At 30.6% G+C, this 20,984-nt stretch overlaps 3 protein-coding genes across 4 annotated transcripts; all 3 read left to right on the top strand.

Moving 5' to 3' along the window:
- The first annotated feature begins 1,609 nt into the window (after window positions 1–1,609).
- Window positions 1,610–5,631, top strand: LOC146929737 (septum-promoting GTP-binding protein 1-like). 2 transcript variants are annotated; one of them, XR_015006116.1, is made up of 7 exons: window positions 1,610–2,237; window positions 2,517–2,637; window positions 2,716–2,812; window positions 3,108–3,147; window positions 3,236–3,319; window positions 4,867–5,093; window positions 5,576–5,631. XR_015006116.1 is itself a non-coding variant. In XM_085701501.1 (6 exons), the coding sequence occupies exons 1-6, from the start codon at window positions 1,914–1,916 to the stop codon at window positions 5,029–5,031; spliced, it is 831 nt and encodes a 276-aa protein (XP_085557627.1). In that variant the 5' UTR covers window positions 1,610–1,913; the 3' UTR covers window positions 5,032–5,254. The 2 variants fall into 2 exon arrangements, 1 of the variants encoding a protein (XP_085557627.1); XM_085701501.1 differs by lacking the exon at window positions 5,576–5,631 and having other exon boundaries at window positions 4,867–5,254.
- A 6,315-nt stretch (window positions 5,632–11,946) lies between these two features.
- On the top strand, window positions 11,947–15,915 carry LOC146929736 (uncharacterized). Its single transcript, XM_085701500.1, has 2 exons — window positions 11,947–12,427; window positions 15,431–15,915. Exons 1-2 carry the CDS (start codon window positions 12,104–12,106, stop codon window positions 15,608–15,610), a joined length of 504 nt encoding a protein of 167 aa, XP_085557626.1. The 5' UTR covers window positions 11,947–12,103; the 3' UTR covers window positions 15,611–15,915.
- Window positions 15,916–18,182: 2,267 nt separating this feature from the next.
- LOC146929735 (senescence-specific cysteine protease SAG39-like) lies at window positions 18,183–19,564 on the top strand. Its single transcript, XM_085701499.1, has 2 exons — window positions 18,183–18,694; window positions 18,787–19,564. The coding sequence occupies exons 1-2, from the start codon at window positions 18,253–18,255 to the stop codon at window positions 19,377–19,379; spliced, it is 1,035 nt and encodes a 344-aa protein (XP_085557625.1). The 5' UTR covers window positions 18,183–18,252; the 3' UTR covers window positions 19,380–19,564.
- The last annotated feature ends 1,420 nt before the right edge of the window (window positions 19,565–20,984 follow it).

Here is a 20,984-nt window from a genome sequence, read left to right as displayed (position 1 = left end):
TTTGATATTAATATGAACTTAAGGTGGGACATTAGGGACCATAAACAAAATAAGAATATTTTAGAAGGAACATCTATTTTTTTTACTAACGTAAAAATTTACTATATTTTTAGGACGAAAAAATTTATTTAACTCAAGTTTTAATGTTTTTACTTTTTGTACTATAACTCAATTTTTAATGTTGAAAAATCATTTTTCATTTAGAATTTAGAACTACACGTTAAACATTACATTTAGATTTAGTCAACTAAGGAAGAATACAATGATTTTAGGCCGGTTGGTCCCAGTAATAATACTGTTTCTCTTATTGACATTTTTTAAGATTTTTAAGACAAAAATGGTTGATAGTTGCATGAGATGTGTATGGAAATCTGCCACCTGGTATGGTAATCAAGATGTCACTATCTTAGTCACTAACAACTAAAAACACGAGGCAAAACAAAAATATCATTTCCCTCAAAAAAAAAAAAAAACAAAAATATCATTCTTGATACTCTCCCATTTAAATCATTCTTTTTAAGGTTCTGCATAAAAACTAAGAAAGGTATAATAATTTATAAAATTATATTTTTTTTATTAATAGAGTATTAATATTAATTATTTTCAATAGTTTTGATTGTTAATATATTATAAAATAAATGTAATAATCTAAAAATGATGAACATAAGTAAAATCAAAAATAAATAAAAAATCAATACTATATAAAAATAAAATCAAAAATAAATAAAAAATCAATACTATATAAAAATAAAAATGACAATCACTTTTATAAAAATGATTGGTGGTTTGGACAATCACTTTTATAAAAATGATCGGAGGTTTGGATATCTCAATTGGTTTGAGCTAAGATTATCTCAATTGATTTTGAAGAAGTTAAATTAGCCCACTTAAATTGACGCTAGAAGAATCGAACTTGAGACCTTGAAAAGGAGCACACTCCCAAGTCTCAAGTCAATACCACCAGACCAACCCAAATGGGGTTTATTGTCGTGTAAAATAAATTATGTTTTCATCACATAAACTCACTTTGTAAATGTAATTTTAAATTATTGAAAATTTTTAAATTTTCTTTGGACATCTATAAAAGCAAACTACATTAACGGGAAATTTTTTACGAAGTTTTCAACACCATTTAACAGTGATAAATCTTCATAGAAGAATTTGTGGGATACAATACATTGACAATTAAAAATTTTAATATCTGGTTTCATTTGGGTTAAAAAGAATCAAACATATTCTGCATCAACCACTTTTTATTTTATTTTTTTGTTGTGTGAAATAATCAACCGTTTAGAAGTTTTTTTTTAGAGGAACCGTCTAGAAGTTGACCATGAATAAATGGGGTGTTCGAATTCCAATTCCTACCTATATTATTCAATATATTTACCAACTGAATTAAATATCTAACTTATTTTTATTAATTCCCTAAAAATCTTATTTTTATTAATAAATAAAATAAACTAAAAAGAAACCGTAACCACAAATAAAAATAAAAGTAAAAATGAATTTTGAAAAAGAAAAATTGATAAAAAAAAAAAAATGGATAGTGTCCACAATTTAACGGTCAACCGTAGCGTTAAAGTAGTGATCTCACTCACTAAGCAAAAAAGTCGTTGTGAGTTTGTAACCGAAGCGTAAAAGCAGAAACATAAAGACTAGAGAGAGAGAACATTCATATCCCCAAATTACCCTTACAGTTTCAATACTATGAATCAAAACTACACAAGCTCCTTTTTCATTTTCATGGCTGAGAGATTCACTTGTTGCACTTGAAGCCATCCAACCCATTCCATTTTCGTTTCATTCTATTCCGCTTCATTCCATTTCGTTCAGAGACATACGCACACGTTCACTTTTCTTATTTTCTCGAAGATCTTTCGAGAAAATAAAACAAAAAAAAAACTGAAAAAAATATGTCAGACTTTTGTCTAAAAAATGGTCACTCCTTCGCGCTGCGAAGGAGGCTTCACAGCCGTGTATCGTTGCTCCGGAGATGTATTCTTCGAGCTCTGCACCGACTGCTTGCCTGCTCAGGCAAGCAGCCAGGTGCTAATGCTACGTACAGCATGTTAAACCCACATTCAGCATTGCCATCACCGCGGGCTTCGTTGTTGGATTCCACTGTCGAAACTTCTCTGCAACCGTCTGTTTTTCACACAAATGAATTGGATACTGATTTGGTTTCACTCAAAATTAGCTTGTTGGGTGATTGCCAAATTGGAAAAACCAGTTTTTTGGTAAGTATATGATCATTTTTTGTGTGTTCAATCTATGAAGCACGAACACTCCTCAGATTAGTCATGTCCCGGTGTCGGACCGTGTCGTGTGAGACACCGAAACTTGTAATTACATTTAATTATGTAATTTTTTAAAATTATTAGTTGTGCCGGCTTGTCAGTGTCCATGTTGTGTCCGGTATCTGTGTTGAAGGTGTTCATAATCACAGCAATATTGTTCTTTTCAATTTATGAATTTGAGCACAATATTTTTTGTTTTGTTGAAATAATGTGTTGCAGGTGAAATATGTTGGGAATGAAAAGGAGCAGGGAGTGGCACAGAGGAAAGGACCAAATCAAATGGACAAAACATTGGTTGTGAGTGGAGCACGTATATCCTATTGTATCTGGGAAGTACAAGGTATATAAATTTCTAATTTGATGATTTTACTATCACTTATAAATATAATTTGATCAATGTTTAATATTATATATGAAGGGGATGGAAAATCAGAAGACCAGCTTCCAATGGCATGTAAGGACTCAGTGGCAATTTTGATCATGTTTGATCTTACAAGTCGATGCACATTAAACAGGTAATTTTCGATTTCGGAATGTATGTAGCCGGCAAATGGATGGTAATTGGATATTGGACCGAGATCGGACTAATGTAGTTACAAAAAATCAAAATTTGTATTGAAATTTGAACTGTTTGATTTCGATCCATTAGCCACTGATGTGCTGCTGGGTAATTGTGGGAAATTATCAACTTTAGCCAATGTGAATTTGTAATTTTCTGATGTCAATTTTCATTTCAATTATATTTGGTGAAACTCTTTTTCAAAGTTAATTGTTAAGAAGAATCATTCTTATTTTTTGGTTTTATTTCAGTGTTCTGGGATGGTACAAAGAAGCAAGGAAATGGAATCAGGTAACATATTATTTTGGCACTAAATTTCTGCTGAAAATTGATTGGCATTGAATTTTAATCAAAAGTGATGTGTGCTTGATTGTTGTAGACGGCAATTCCGGTGTTGATAGGAACCAAGTTTGATGATTTCATTCAGCTCCCTATTGATATGCAATGGACCATCGCTAGTGAGGTAATCGCTTTAACTTTCTAGTTAGTGTATGTTTGGTTGAGCGGTGAGTAACACTGTGAATACAACGAATTTAGAGCTCTTCCATCTTAATTTTTAGAAGATTGAAAATCCGTCTTGAGGCTGTGGCGGTGGGAATTCCACGTGAGGTCAAAATCACGACAACTATCCGCGTTTTCATGAAATCAGGAATATCAGTTTGTTAAAATCACGTTCAAATTTGCATAGAGACGCGAGAATATATCTCCTAACGCCAATTCAAACAAACGCCGAATCATTTTTTCATTCTTAACTATATTTTCGATAAAATATAGTAAAAGTAATTGTTAAAAGTCTCACATTGAATGAGATAAGGTATGAATATAAATTTATAAGAGGGTTTAATCTTCATCTTTTAAGTTGGTTCCGGAAGGTTGTAGGTATAATCCATATTTTAAGATAAACATTGATTTTGATTTGAATTACTGATAACAACGTTTTATTCCAAAAGGAGTTCAATTCCATAAGAAGCCTACAAAATCTACATGTAAGACTAATCAATTTGGTTTATATCCTTTATTGAGAAAAGCTGAATAAGCACCAATTTAACTTTTTAGTATATGCTTCAAAATGTATCTTCCTTTATTGTTTTGTCATTCCTATGATTATGATTATTAAACATCAAAATATTAAAAAAAAAAAATTGTTTTCAGTTGCAACGTCAATTCAGATGAAAGGGATTGATAGGATTCTTAGGAGACAACACACAAAGAGACCCCTATTTTCTTTACACGTTACCTATTGACACTATTACTAATTTCTTTGTAGGGTAGTCTTATTGAAGATAATTTTAACCGCATATAGTGTTCCAATTAGAATCAATCACCTGCTTATAGCATAGTGGTGCCACTTGTGGATCCCATGCATATACCACAAATTTGGTCCTTTTTTAGTGCATGTGCATGTTTGGAAAATTTAGATATTTTGACAAAATCACAAAAGAATTTATGATTTTGTTGAAATTTTTTAGTGTGACTTTTGTCAAAATATTATGGTAGTACATACAAATTCTATCAAATTCATGATCAATTTAATTATGGACCAAGTAAGAATTTTTTTTAGACTAGTGTTCTTGTGAAATCCATTGACCAAATTGGTAAATAACACTCTATGATAGACATAGATGTCGATTTGCTCTGGTCAGTAATCCACACACTCACCACATTAATAATTATTAGATCGAGATTGAACGATCCATATTTCAAATTTGGTTTTTCTATTTTTTTTAAAAATTAATATCAGTGTCCAATCTTAGTCTAATGACTACTAATGCAGTATCAAACCTCTGCGTGAATGCGTGAATTCACTGGAAATTAAAATCATATAAATATGGACCCCATAATCCATTATAAGCAGTCAGTCCATGTTTGATGATCATTGATCCTAAGGGAGACAAGCCTACCCAACCCATAATCATTTATTTACAAACAAAGTTAAGCAATTAGTAGATTTTGACATAATGAAGATAAGATTTTGATGTATATGCTGACATTTGAACATTGAATTAACAGGCAAGAACATACGCAAAGGCATTGAATGCCACTTTGTTCTTTTCAAGTGCAACATACAACATCAATGTCAACAAGATCTTCAAGTTCATCACTGCAAAACTCTTCGACTTACCTTGGACAGTGGAAAGGAATCTAAATGTTGGAGAACCCATCATTGATTTCTGAAAATCTATGTGTACATTTAACATAGAAGAAAATGTTGAAGTAATTTGCTCAGTCTCCAAAAAGTAAGTCAACCGACCAAGTAGAGATGTTTAAGTCAAAATATCATCACTCTTGGGGCAATCGAGTTGTTAGGTACATAGACATGTCATTTCCAATGGAAATAACAATGTTCAAATCTCAATCATCACACAAAAAGTGTGGTTTTAAATGGATAGCAATAAAAGACTAGTGAGAAATAAAAGAAATGGAAACATACCAGAGAATTAGTGCGTGTTTAGAATGACAGTAAGTTTGACAAAATTATATGTGATTTTGACAAAAACTATAATTTGAGTTTCAATGAAATTGTTATGTTATTATGGTTTTGTCAAACTCACGGTCGATTCAAACATGTTATTAAGGTTACTGCAAATTAGTCTATGATGTTTTTTTATCTTGCTTTGAAGGAATTGTCTTTTTTTTTTTAATTGCTAAAAGTACTTAGAAAATTTTGAGTCAGCCTATGTACTGATTCTCCTTTTGTTTCCTTTTATTTCTCACACAGTTTTGGAGTTGTGGCAATCCAAAGTGTCTGCTGAAATAAACAAATCAAATTACATATGGTTCTTTTGTTCTTTATTTGTACATGTTTAGATTCGGTAGAGTTTCACATCATCACTTAATACTAAGGAACCAAAACTAACATTAATTATGTGGTTTTCAAATACTAGATTAGATTAGATTACGGTCAATTGATTTTAAACAAGAATAAATTTAAGAACTCAGCTTGTGAAATTTTATTAAGGAAATCAACTTCAAAGTACGTAACAGAGTAGAGCTCCTATTTATTTCTTAAAAAAATTGACACCTCTATAAATAGAATAGTAAATTGACATCTCTATAAATAGAATAGTTTTTGTCTATTGATAATCAGCATATGTATCATTAATTTTGATAACATGTCTTTTATATAATTTTTACTTTCTAAAACTATAGTTGACTATACTGGTGATGAATCCTTCCCTTTCACACCACCAAAAAAAAAAAAAATCACTCTTTATAAGGTTAATGTCTCCCCTTTAAAACTTAGATAACATGTCTTTTAAGAGTGATTTCGGTTCCTTCTTTTTAACTGGTATATTCAAATTCTCCTCTCTATTTTCTTCATTCACTTCCAAACAATAAACAAGAATCTAATGAATCTTCTCCATAGAAGTCCAAACTAAAATAATTATGTCAAACAAAAATATACTAGGTGATATATGAGGATATAGATATACGAAGATAGTTAAATGATGACAAATTCGAAAAGTGTATCAAATTGCACAATTGATAAAGTAGTAAAGAAAATAAATAGAGTTGAAATAGAATGGTGACAAACGATTAAGATTTCTTGAGTCCCCTTTATCTCCTTGGTTGATAACTTAAGTTCTTAGTTCAATTACAATTTGAGGTTTATGTTCACGACGATTAACAAAATTTATCCCAATTACGCCTCAAAGTCTCGGTTATCTAATATAGAACCATAATCTCTTAGCAGGACTAAAATTCAAAAAAGGTGAGAAGTAAAACTTTTCTTCAAAAAAGGCTACATCTGCAGAAATGTAATAACAATAAACATAATAACAATTGTGCATAAGAGAGTAACATTTGTAACCTTTTTGCAACATGGAGTATCCCAGAAAACACATTTCATGGTTGAGGAAGAAATATTATCAAGACCAAGAGACAAGTCCCCTTTTTTAAAATATGATTGAAAGGTTAAAATTAAAAATATTAATAAAATATATGTTGAACATCTACATTGTTGGTCAAACCTTAAACATTTTAGGGTAAAGTCAGGGCCGGCCTTAGGCATAGGCCAGGGGTGCGACCACCTAGGGCCCATGCCATTAGGGGGCTCAAATTTTTTTTTTTATGGAAGTGTATATATAAATATTTGGTTTATTGGGGTTTGTATAGCGAAGTTTACTGAAAGACCCCAAATATTTACATGATGGAGGGTTTGGCTCAAGTCTGTTAATGGTTTAGGCCCTTTTGATGAGATTTGCTATATATACCATCGTAAAACACAAAGATTTTTATATAAACTCCCTTATAAAAAACTTTGATTTTTCTGAATAATGTGCCAAAAAAAATTATAGGAGAAATTGGCGATATTTGTTTGGGCCATTTGTTCCTAATAATGTGCCTCACTAATATTAAAAATAATGGTGATATTTATTATCCAAGAAATTGGGATAATATTCATAACAAAACATTGGCTAGTCCACTCAAGGTTTGTTTTTAGGGGAATCAGTTCCTTCTCTGCTTGCTAGTCATTTTGGTAAGGATAAGCTTGGAATGCCAAGCTTTAGATTTGTTTCCTTTTGAGGGTTTTGGCTTGAGTCCCCCCCTCATTGTATCTATCTTTTTTTGTTTCCAATGAAATTTAGGGGTGTGCAGTCCTTCTGCCTCCTCTATTTTGCTTAAAAAAATATTCATAACAAAACAAATTACATTTTAGTTGAAAATGAACTTACAAAATTAATCTTAATCTTGTCTTTCTAAGGTTCCAAAAAAATAAATTATATCAATATTGTAATGTCAACTTTCTTGAATTGATTAAAAGGATTGCAAAATTGAATATGATACTGCCAGATCATGCGAGACGCACTCAAGATCATGAAATCAATGTGAGACACATTCTTGATCATTTCGCAGATGCTATTGTTCTTTTCTGCGGTATTTTATTTTGTTTTGGTGAATATAAAGTATTTGATTTATTTTCAGATGTTGTCTAAAATAAAATTATTTGGCAGTGAAAAGTGGGAAAAAAAATGAAGAGCTAATAAAATCACAACTATGAGCTAAAAAAAAATTATGACATATTATATAAGGGACCATTTTCTCATATTATGTCTAATGCCCATAACTCTAGGAATGACCTTGGCTAAGTTAAAAGACCTTATTGACTAACAAAGACATATACTATTGATAACCATAAGGAAGACCTTACGTGAAGATTTAATTTTGCATAGATATCTCAACAATTTTTTTTTGTGGTGTTCGAGATTCGAACCCCAGACCTTGCATATATTATGCATTATCCCTACCAACTGAGAAACTTACATGGACGCATATATCTCTCTTAATAAACTATATACATTACATTGATATTTTCCAATAAATATGTTACCTCATTATCTGATTAAATAATAATTTTTTCGTGCAATTATTAAAAGTATAATTTAATTTTATCATTATTTTATCAATATTTTTTCCGCTTTCATATTTGTTTTGAATATTTTTTATTATTGAATAATAATTATTTTAATTTGATATAACTATACCATTGTACTTTTTTTTAATGTTTTTATAATATTATCTTTTTTATGTAAATAAATTTATATTTTTTTGAATTTTTTGAATATTTTATTCATTATTTTATGTACATCATAAATATCTAAACAACCTAAATATATTATATATTTTTGTTTTGTTTTTGTTATATCTTATATTTTAAAATCTAATTTTTATAATTGTTTAAATTATCTGTTACTTCTTTTTATTTAAGCTTTAGCATCATATTTCAATTCAAACTTTAACTATAAATCTGTCCTGGTGAACTTAGCTCAGTTGGTAAGGACAATGTATAATATATGCAAGGTCCGGAGTTCGAATCCCGAACACAAAACGAACACAAAAAAAAAAAGAATATAAATCTAGGCTACTTTTTTTTTCCATTTTCTTAATGTTGTTTTATTATCTAGGCTACTTTTTTTTCCATTTTCTTAATGTTGTTTTATTTTACTTTATCATAGTTTATTTCAATAAGTTTATTATTTTCTAATTTTTAGTATATTTTATTTATTATTATTTATGTAACATAATTGTCTCAACAAACTACATATATTATATCTTTTTATTTCTTTTAAATGTTTTTGTTATATTTTATCTTTAAAACCTAATTTTTTAGATTACTTATTTTTTAAGGAAATAAATAAATAATTAAATAATTTATGCAACATTAACAACTAACATATTTTAGGACTATAAAATTAAGGGATTTTTGCTAAACAACTACTCACATAATTTTAGCACAAGTAGAATTACACCTTTGAAATCAACCTTTCTTATTCTTCAGGTTTGACAAATATCACTTCTATAATTTTTTTTCATGCATTCATTCATATACTATTGATTTTTTTTATTCATAAACTTTATTAACATTATTCACACTCTAAATACAAAATAAAAAGATTCAAGATTACGATCATTAGAATGTGAAGAATATCGAATTTTAAAGAGATCACATATATTTAATCGATGTGATTTTTATGGATGATAGAGCATGCATCAAATTTTTTTCTTCGTGAACTTTTACTAACATGATTTCACATTAACTTAATTATTTTTCTATGCTAATTTTTATTTAATTTTGTTGTTGGTGATATTCTAGGGGATTAAAATTCAATGCACTGTGTGAAGCGGCAATGTACAAAATATCAATCTATGTTATTATAAAAAGAATAATTTCAATCTACGTTGATTTATCTAATATGTTATGAGATTAAAAAGTATCTTAATTTCTAATAACAACCTTAAATTTAAAGCACCTTCTTATGAATATATAATATTTTATAAAACTATAACCATTTTGAAGCCGTATAATTTTTTTTAAGGAGTTAATTTATATGTCTTTTGTCTATTTATTCATTATACTTTTTTTTGGGTAACCATGATATAGGTTCACAAATTCCACCATTGTTAGAGATGACTAATTTCCATCAATCGGTGGGACACAAAAGGTGTGTTCTTCCTTTTCAATCGATTTTTTTTCTCATACGCATGAGCCACGAAACAAACCCATGACCACATGTTTAAAGGGACTCAAAACTCTTACCACTTGGACTAATTCATTATTGATTTTGTTACACTTTTTATTCTTGCATTAGACATTCATCTCACCATTTATATTTATTTTTAAGATATTATTTATAATTTTAAATTTAAATAAATTATATACTTATATGTGTATTCGTGCACACAAACTTATTTAACATCTAACCCGGGCAACGCCGGGGCTCTAAACTAGTATTAAAAAAAAATGTAACAAACACGATATGAATATATATATATATATATATATATATATATATATATATATATATATATATATATATATGACCAATTTTTATTCCTTTATCATTTAAAAAGTGTAACAAACTATATGAGTATATTTATACTTACTTTTTTACGTCCTCGTGAGCTTAGCTCAATTCGTATCGACAATGCATAATATATGCAGGGTTCAAACCCCAGCCACCACAAAAAAAAAAAAACTTACTTTTTTATAATCCTAACGATACCCTTAAACAATTTTTTCTATAATAAATATTGTATTGTTGTTGGTGTGATTAAAAAAATAAGAATTTAGATTATATATTTTTATATATTATTGGTGTCATTGAAATAATTAATCACAGTTAGTTTATTTATAATTTGAAAGAAAAAATCATTTATATTTTTAATTTTAATCAAAACCAAAATTTTATATAAAAAAAAAAAACTGTTCATAATTTTCAAACGTAGGCGCAATAAAAAGAGCGGAAAGACGAAGTGCCCGTCTTTTCGTTAGTTATAATAAAACAAACTAAATTCTTTTTGTGGATTTAGAAAAGACTTAATTCGGTGTTTGGTCTGTTAATTAATTTCTATTTTTCATTTGATCACATATCTAATAAATCATCCATTTTGGTATTTCAATGTTGACCTATTTTAGAGTTTTGGAAGAGTGGTATGGATATTTAGAAAATATAGTTGAGTGGTTTAAATAATTAAAAAGTGTGAAGTAATACATAATATTATGTGGGCAGAGACGTGCATTGTTATATGCAGGGGTCGGGGTTCGAACCCCGAACACCCCACTTATTTACATTGAAAAAGGTAAATTCTAGCCATCAGACTACTTGACCAAAAAAATAATACATAATATTATGTGAGATTTATACCACCCATGTATGTGGCATGGATGTGGGTGCTCTAAAGAGCATAAACATCGGTTGACTTGGTGGGTGGTTTCACCAAAAGCAATACTCCCTCCGTCCCGGAATATCTGACCCATTTTCTAAAAAAAAGTGTCCCAAAATAACTGAGTCATTTCAATTTTCAATACAACTTTCATCATTCCCAATACAATATAACTCTAATTAATACTACTTTCATCATTCCCAATACAATATATTCCACTTTCCCCTTTATTTATACATTTTTCTTAATCTGTGTGAAAAACCAAACTGACTCAGATAAAACGGGACGGAGGGAGTAACACTTTGTCCGGGTTGCAAGGATAATTCACTTAACTTTCCAGTTCTAATTAGCACTGTGGTTCTGCAATACCACGGTTCCTTTCTCTACCATTCTATCATCTTTCATTTTTTAATAATAATTTATGAGTTAAATTGATTAAAAAATAATTTGAAAAACTCGTGATAATAAATTTAGGGTATATAATGAAACTAGTGGGACCAACTTTAGAGTTTTTGGTGAGTGGTATAGATATTTAGAAAATGTAGTTGAATAGTTTAAATAATTGAGAAGTGTGAAATAATATAAACATATTAGGTGGGGTCCATTTATACCACCAAAATGGATGACATGAATGTGACGGCTCTAAGAGCACTTGTTAGCATTTTCCAAAATTAAAATCTATTTTGCGTTTGTTTACCATATTAAAAATCACTTTTTTTTTTTAATAATTTAGTTTGTTTGAATATAACTATACAAAAACATTTTTTTACCCTTCTTTTTCATCACCTCTGAAAAATCTATTTTCATATCAACTTTTTATTTAAAGTGTTTGAGATTCTATATTCTTTTTTAAATTGTAACAAATAGATACAATACTCTTAAAAAAGATTTTTTAAAAAAGATTTTTTTCATTAAAAAAGTTGTAACAAACCGGCTCTAAATCATAACAAAAATAGTCTATCTGTAATCTCGTGGGGTACCACAAAGCGGAATTATCAACGTCTTACTCCCAAGATCCCTCGTTTTCTTCCCACAAACCATTAACCAATCTCCATTCTCCCAAATCTCATAAACAAAAAAAATGGGAGTTCTGTTAAAGCTCGTAGATTTCACCTTATTCCTATTCTTCCTCTTAATAACAATCGTAGCACCTCTCATAGATGCACAAACATGTCTTCCTATATCTTACTTTCCTGAAATTCTTGTCAATGTGAAAACATGGTACACAAATGAATATGGTGATTATCTTGTTGCTGATAAGCCTCATTTCTTCGTTGGTCTTGTTTGGCTTGAACTTCTCTTTCAATGGCCTCTTGCTGTTCTTAATGTTTATGCTATTTTGTCTTCTAAGAGTTGGTTTAATACCACTTGCTTGATCTATGGTGTTTCTCTCTCCACTTCTATGGTATGGACTTTTTCTTTTATACAAATTTATATTTTTTTAATATGGAACAATTTACGTATTTGATTCATGTCATAGAGATTCGATAGAGTTTTATGTTGGTTGTCGAGGTCTATTAGTAGAAAAGAGGGTGGAAAACAGGCTTATGTGGTTTTGATACACCTGTGATATTAGCAATTTCTGGTTTATCCCTGTACAAAAATATGTTAAGATTCCAACCCTGTAATTTGAAGATTTTTGGTCTTGACCGTACAAAATCGTTGATATGACAAGGGGTAAACCGAAATTCTCTCAAATTACAGTGGACGAAAATACGGTCCAAAATCAAATAATGTTCAAATTATAAGGTTGGAATCTAAACAATTTTTTTTAAGGGGTAAACCGGAAATTGCTAATATTACAGGGGTAAACATATATTAACCCTAAATCTTTTTTGGAAATTAATGCGTTGGACCCAAATATGATTTATGATAAAACATTATGATGTAATTTGATTCAATGTAGCCTACCCCACTTTGTGGGAAAAGGCTTGGTTGTTGTTGTTGTTGTCGTCGTCCTCGTTGAGGTGTAAGACAACCCTCTCATTTTATTCTGGCTTGGGACCGGTTATGCATAGCAAAGTTAATATAGGCCGGATTAATCTCTTACAATTGAGCCCTCACTTTTTTTTGGTCATGTGGTACTATTGAATGATTAGGTTTCTGAATGTTATTTGAGGATTAATCAAATAACTATTGAATGATTAGGCTTTTATATGTTATTTAAGGCAGGAAAAACGTCAAAACTTTTTAATGTTAGGAAAACGTTCATTCATTAATCATTTGGTATCGTTACATTTGTTTGTAGGAATCTGTTGTTTGTTAATTAATTCATTTACACATTGGGTTTGTGTTTAATGACTAATATTTTCTTTTGAAGCTAAGTTTAGTTATTTGTAAGACCAAAAAAAAAAGGTTACTTATTTGAAATGACATTTTTACTTATTATCTGTTGTTGTGGTTGCATTTGTTGTTGTTAGATCCTGTTCTTATGGTTATCTAGTTTATTCTCAGAATTTGATACAAAACAAAATTAGGGTTATGCAATTTTAGAGTAGGTTTAAAATTTAATCAGAACCTATTGTCAGGGTTATCACATGGCTTGTTTAAGTTACTTTTCTAATTTGTGACCTCGCTTCGTTGGCTGTGAAAGTGACATATGTTTCGTCGATATTGGAAGCAGTATAGACTTTTATGTTGTTGGATTGAGCTTAATTCATCTTTATCAACCGCTTATAAGGTGAGTGATGCCATATTAAAAAAAATAAGATCTGGAAAGTGTTCATACAGGGTGGCACCTCTCCCATTCCAAGTCAGTTTTGTAGGGTTGAGTTAAATAGAATTCAAAATTTAAGATGATATCAGAGTCTAAGATCCGTTGGACCACCCGCTATGGCAGGTCTGTTATATATATATATTCTGATGTGTTGAGGTAAAAAGTCAAACATTTTAATGGCAAGTAAACATTCATTCATTTGGCATATCATTACAGTTGTTTGTTATTTGATTCATTTGCATTCTAGGTCTGTTGTTTTATGACTAACATTTTGATTTAAAGATAAGTTTGGTTACTGTATTGTACTAGGGTTAAATGGTCTTTTTTATTGTTATCTTCGGGTGTGTTTGCATTGGTAGATCCTGTTCTAATGGTTTCAAGTTTGTTCTCTCAATGCAAAACAAAACTGGGGTTATGTAATTTATAGATTGGATTCAGAATTTAACGAGAACCTATTATCAGGGTTATCATGTGGCCTTTTTAAATTACTATTCTGATTTGTAACCTCTTTGCAGTAGCTTTGTAAAATGGCATTTGTTTCACTGATATTGGAGATGTAATAGTCTATTAGGTTTTTGGATTGAAATTAACTCATTCTTAAAAACCAGCTTTTTGGGTGGGAGATGCCATATTAAAAAGAGAAAAGATCTGAAAAGAGTTTATAAACAGTGACATCTTTCACCTACAAGTTGGTTTTGCAGGGTTCAGTTAGACTCAATCCAAGTTTTAAGATGATTTCATTAGTCTTTCCCAGATCTGTTAGATTACCAGCTATTGGGCTAGTTGGGTCATGTTCGAGATATCCAATTTTGGGTGTAAGGGTAGTGTGTTAAGAGATTCTCACATTTGATGAGATATGACTTGAAAATGTGTTTACAAGTGAGAGACATTTTTCACCTTGTAAGTTTGTTTTGTGAGGTTAGGTTGAACTAAAATTTAGATAATCTTCATCCCAGCTATAGATGGTGTCACAATGTGATTTTGTTACAGTTAGTATAATCTATATCTTGCTTTTTACTTTACATCTTTTGATTGTTTGTGGTTTATTCAAATTTTTTAGATTAGATTTCAAATTTAATCAGAACCTATTATCAAGGTATATGCATGGCTTGTCTAAGTTAGTCCTCTAAGTTTTAATATATCTGCATTTGGCTTTGTTAAATGGCATTTGTCTCACTGATATCGGAGGTAGTATGTATAGTCTACTATGTTTTTGGATTGAGCCTAACTCATTCACCTGACTCATAAGGTGAAGAATGCCATATCTAAAACAGACAAGTCCTGAAAAATGTTTATAAAGAGTGTCATCTCTCTGCTCACTATCTCCGATATTGTAGGGTTGAGTTCGACCCAATCTACATTTTAAGATGATATCAGAGTCAGTCCTAGATCCTTTGGGTCACACTACATATCTTCATCCTTGAGAGTCATCTCTCACCATATAAACCAATTTTGCGAGGTTGAGTTAAGTCAAATGCAAATTTTGTTAAAGTTGGTATTGTACGTGAGGAGTGGGATGCATTTCTCACACTATAACTCGATTTTGAGAGGTTGAGTTCAGTAAACACAAACTAAGATAGTATTCATCCCAGCTATAGATGGTGTCACAATGAAATTTGGTGACAGTTTGGATAATCTATATCTTGCTTTTTACTTTATATATATTGATTGCTTGTGGTTTACCGATTGCAGGTTGCTGTATTATCAGAAATGATGGGATCCAAGAAAGCGTCTGATAAGCTATTGACAATGTATTTCCCTTTCATGTGTTTTGGTATTTTAGCGACTCTGAGAGGGTTGCTGGCAACTTCCTCCAAGTCTGCTTCAGCTTTTGGCAAGAGACCAGCAATGGCAAGGAAAAAACGAGCTTGAAACAGTTGTTATTGAATCAAACTTGAGAAAGTTGAAAGAGAAGCAGAGTTGTAGGTTTGAAGTCAGATGTAGCATGCAAATGTTGTCGCCTCTCCTCATCTCTAACCATATATTGGTACTTTAGTGTTGACTTTGTATTTATTTGATTAATTTGCATTTTAGTTGTTGAAATTGTTAGGATTGGTCAGTTTAGCTCCTTAAATTTGCGAAATAGCAACTTAGTCTCGTAAATTAAACAATGCCGATCAATTTAGTCATTTTGCCAAATTTAACACTACAATTTTAAAATGTTTGTCTTTCGTTAATTTTGACAGATGTTTACAAAAGAGATATTTTGATGGAGTGACTAAATTGATTGACTTTCTTTTGAGACTAATTTGCAATCTGTAAACTTTGATGGACTAAATTGCCTGACCCTTACAATTTTTGAGTACTGAAATGCTCGTCTACTCTATTTAATTTTTGGGTGCCCTTTTGTGAGCTATTTGAGAAAAAGATTTTGTTTTATGTATACATCAATTCCCATTATTTGATTACTTTATCATGGTTAGAAAAAATGCTTACTGTTCAATGATTATTCAAGATGCCATATGGTAATTGAGAATATAATTATTCAATTATGCAGAAACTGATTCTGATACAAAAACAAGATAGTGAGAACACAAAATTGAAAAAGAATGCACATAGAAACAGTTAATTTCTCTGCATACTTGTTATATGCCTTGTTAATGACATGAGGTTATAAACTTTGGTTTAGTTTTAAGATATGAATTCATCTTTTACTTTTCTTAGCATTAACAATTTACAAGTTACATGGTTGCACAAAGGGTTAAATCAGTGAACTATGTGGAACTATGTATACCTTACCCAATACCTCCTTAAGTTGCTGAATTGACATCAAATCCCTCAGCAACTTCTTAGTATATGTTTGGTTCTGTGTTTAACTCACTCGAACCTCGGTTTCTAGCCGTAAAATATGGTCGAACCACATTTTCAACTTGTATGCTTGTTAGTTATGAATGTTGTAATGTGATTATTTTTGTCTCATAACCGATTCAAAACTATATTGAAATGCAAAAATCAGTATAAATGAGAAAATCTCTCTTGCTATAAGTTTTTGCCATCTTCTCTAGGTATATAAAATGGAGAAAAAAACCATCAAGTTTCTTGAAATGACACATTATCCAACATAGTACACTTTAAAATGTGTGTATTTGTTAAAATGTCTATCTGATTTAATGGAAAGAATAACCCAAAATTCACGTCTGTTACCTATTCACACTGAACAACAAATCAATTGGGGAATTCTATTCACTCATGACAATTGAATAACTCGTTTCACCAATGTTCCTAACATCAACAAGGAAAATTGTGATCATGGATTGCATACTGTTATTTAACTTGAAAAGAAAAAAAAAAAATTAGTCCAAAAAGTGAATACTATAAAGTGCATGTTGTTGTTTGAGTGGAAAAATCAAGGTGGAGTTAAGTAAAGAAGAAAAATAAACGGTGCTTATATTCTAAGGAAAATAGTATTATTTAGGTTTTTTGAAAACCTATGATGTGTTGGTTCAAGAAGAACTTAGTCTTTTAACCTCAAGGTATATGTTATTAGCACCGTCTTAATTAATAAAAATTTCACAATTTCCCAATTATTTTTAAAGTAGGTTATATCCTAAGACTGTCTAATGTGCACAAGTAAAATTGGTATTGCACCATAGGTAAGCTTATTTTTCACCCTTGAATCATAAAATCTCATCATATGTAGTTTAATTTAATATTGAGATTTATTGATCCAATAGCATAAACACTCTTATGTATGGTGTATAAGACATATGTCCTTAGATTCACAAGTCCTAGCTTAACTGAGAAAATACCAAAACTGTTAGATCGGACACTGTGATTAGAGTTTGAACTCCAACCCTTTTACTTGTATATGTGAGTTTCAATGATTATTTGTCATTTCTTCTGTCTATATAAAAAAAAAAAATAGCATGTCATTGTATACCATAAACTACTTTGTTATGTTCTAAGCAATTCGCAAGGAGATAAAAGTTGATTATATAGTCAAACCTTCACTTTTTTATAATTCAAAACTTCTCTAAAGCACAAGGCTTAATTTGGATTAGTATTTTAGCACGTTGTAACTTTTTTTTTTTGGTCTTGCTAACAAGTGCCCTAAGGACATTGTTTAAGGAACCCACAAAAAGAAATTATGTCTTGAAATACAAGTCAAACACATGTTAAAGTCATAATCGTATAATTTCCAATGCAAAAGTTGCTACTTTTAAATACTTAAACAATGCCTTTAGGGCACTTGTTAGCATTTTCCTTTTTTTTTGAGAGAAAAAAAAAAGTTACAATAACTTGTAGCTAAGCCTCCTTGACATAAAAATTGTCCATAGCACCTAGATAGGTCCGAACTCAAGGGTCTTAATCAGAAAATTCTCTCGAATACGTATATAAGAGAAATTTGTTTTAAGCTTCAAATTGAAAACCACAAAAAAATTTAATATTAAATTCATCATTAAATTGCCTATTATAAATACCGCAAAAGTTCTTGAGCACAAGCACCACACATCTTTCTCACATTTAACAACTTCTAACTAATCAACCTCAAAACAATTGTTTGTCACACTACCATGGCTGCCAATAATCACTTATATCATATTTCATTGGCATTGCTTCTATGTTTGGGATTGTTTGCGATTCAAGTCACTTCTCGCACTCTCCAAGATGACTCCATGTATGAGAGGCACCAACAATGGATGAGTCGATATGGTAAAGTTTATAAGGATTCTCAAGAAAGGGAGAAACGTTTCAAGATATTCACTGAAAATGTGAATTACATTGAAGCGTTCAACAAAGGTGACAATAACAAGCTATACACACTAGGCATTAATCAATTTGCGGACCTCACCAACGACGAGTTCACAACATCTAGAAACAAATTCAAGGGGCATATGTGCTCTTCGATCACAAGGACAAGTACTTTTAAGTATGAAAATGCAAGTACAATTCCATCCTCAGTGGATTGGAGGAAGAAAGGAGCAGTTACACCGGTGAAGAATCAAGGCCAATGTGGTACGTTTTCGTCTCATAATGCATTCGATTTTATATGTGATAAAAAATTAATTATCGTCTAACTCTAGTTAGTTTTAATTTACATTTTGTAGGATGTTGTTGGGCGTTTTCTGCTGTTGCAGCAACCGAAGGAATTCATAAGTTGAGTACCGGAAAGTTGATCTCTTTATCAGAACAAGAACTCGTTGATTGTGACACGAAAGGTGTGGACCAAGGTTGTGAGGGTGGTCTTATGGACGATGCTTTCAAATTCATCATTCAAAATCATGGACTCACTACCGAAACCAATTACCCTTATCAAGGTGTTGACGGAACATGCAATGCAAACAAAGGATCCATCAATGCAGTAACCATTACTGGGTATGAAGATGTCCCGGCCAACAATGAGCAGGCACTACAAAAAGCAGTGGCTAATCAACCGATTTCTGTAGCCATTGATGCTAGTGGATCTGACTTTCAATTCTACAAAAGCGGTGTTTTCACCGGTTCATGCGGAACTGAGTTGGATCATGGTGTTACCGCTGTGGGTTACGGTGTTAGTGACGACGGAACTAAGTATTGGTTGGTTAAGAACTCTTGGGGAACCGATTGGGGTGAAGAAGGATACATTATGATGCAAAGAGGAGTTGATGCTGCTGAAGGAATTTGTGGCATTGCAATGCAAGCATCATACCCTACTGCTTAAATATCAAAATTAATACTTATGTTACCTAAACTTTGTAATTCAAACTAAATTGTGATGGTTTGTGCATTTATTTGCTACATTCATCATGGTTTCTAAGACTAGTTGTGTATATTCTATACATCTACTAGATATACTTGTGCATTTATCAATACAATGAAGATATTAAAGTAAATATTATCGTTTAATTTTCTTTGGTTACACTTTTATTTTCTTTTCTAATTTTGAAATCTCACTAATTTTCTTTATATCATGCAAAGGGTTGTTTCAAAGTGTTTCGAATTTCCCTCTTATAACTTGTCATCAAAGTAACATTGGTTTGGGAAATTTCGTAAAATGTCAACATTATTTTTATTGTTTCTGAAAAATTTGTTGTTTCTACTTTGTCTTCTATCTTCCCTCTATCACAATAAAATGTAATTGTATGTGTCAGTATCATATGGGTGCAATGACGGACCCGGGAAATTTGAGTAGTGGAGGCAGTATTTAAAATAATGAATAAATAAATTCAATTTAGGTTTAAAATATTAAAATATTAATTATGTATGTTTTAAAAAATGAAACCAAATAAAAGAAAAATAAAGTTTGAAAGAATTTAATTAGAGTTTTCTGTCGATGTATAAGTATTTTACACATTTATCCAATAATGTGCTACTACATCAATTAATAACGAGTTTAATGGTGGTGGGTTGACAGTCCCAAGCAAATTTGCACATACAACCAATCAAAACATTTTGAATTCGCCACATTAGTTAATGTTTTTAAATATGAAAACACACGAAACGAGTTGTCATATTCATTAATTAACACGGTAATATAACATTGGATACATGTACAAAACATACTAGTTAAACTCAATATGAAAACATAAATATTGTATATGGTTGAAATAAAGGGGAAAAATGGGTGGCAGCTCTAATGGTTGCATACATTATTATACTTATAAATATAGGTCATAGAAGAGTAAGAGATAAAAAAAAAAATATAGGTCATACAAGAGTAAGAGGCACAATGTTCTTAAGTCTTGATTAACTTAACCTTGTAAATATAGATGAAATGTTACTTGAAAAAATCTGATGCAATCTCTTCCCTTCCATCAACCAATAAATTATTCATCAGCTATCTTAAACTTTCTACAAAACAGAGACTTTGATGAGTAAAAGAATCAATATGCGAGAATTCTAGAAGATGGAGAATTTGGTAATTAAAAATTACATGATTAGTGAATTCAAAACGGATAATTTTTTTTAGATATAGTGCATCTAAAGATCTTCTCAAAGGCTTAGAAGACAGGTCCGTTGAAGTGTTATCTCATCCTTTGGAGTTGTATTTTTGTTATGTGACTCATTTCTTAACTAGATTCATATCATATGTATACTAATACACACCTTTTTAGTTAAAAAAAACTAACTAAAAGCACATTCTAAATTGTGGGGTTAATATGTATCTCATCTTTTATCTAATCTTTTTATTCATTTTGAGTTTATTATGATGGACCTTAAACATATATTAACCCCAAATAAAATATCAGAGTACCGGTTTTGACAAAGAGAAAGAACGATTGCTCTAGCGTTGAGAGATAGGTGAGGGGGTGATGCGGAGAAGAGT

Source organism: Medicago sativa, chromosome 4, assembly GCF_051527215.1.
Source record: "Medicago sativa cultivar Bolivia chromosome 4, Bolivia_mono, whole genome shotgun sequence".
In the NCBI taxonomy this organism is placed as follows: domain Eukaryota; kingdom Viridiplantae; phylum Streptophyta; class Magnoliopsida; order Fabales; family Fabaceae; genus Medicago; species Medicago sativa.
Note: the sequence above shows the minus strand (reverse complement) of the source record. Positions and strands in the feature narration are given on the sequence as shown.

Bases quoted from the DNA above. Each gene is read 5' to 3' on its own strand.
- LOC146929737 (XM_085701501.1), top strand. From the start codon at position 1,914: ATGTCAGACTTTTGTCTAAAAAATGGTCACTCCTTCGCGCTGCGAAGG. The intron at 3,148-3,235 runs GTAACATATTAT...TGATTGTTGTAG, and splicing joins AAGCAAGGAAATGGAATCAG to ACGGCAATTCCGGTGTTGAT. The intron at 3,320-4,866 runs GTAATCGCTTTA...TTGAATTAACAG, and splicing joins AATGGACCATCGCTAGTGAG to GCAAGAACATACGCAAAGGC.
- LOC146929736 (XM_085701500.1), top strand. From the start codon at position 12,104: ATGGGAGTTCTGTTAAAGCTCGTAGATTTCACCTTATTCCTATTCTTC. The intron at 12,428-15,430 runs GTATGGACTTTT...TACCGATTGCAG, and splicing joins TTTCTCTCTCCACTTCTATG to GTTGCTGTATTATCAGAAAT.
- LOC146929735 (XM_085701499.1), top strand. From the start codon at position 18,253: ATGGCTGCCAATAATCACTTATATCATATTTCATTGGCATTGCTTCTA. The intron at 18,695-18,786 runs GTACGTTTTCGT...TACATTTTGTAG, and splicing joins GAAGAATCAAGGCCAATGTG to GATGTTGTTGGGCGTTTTCT.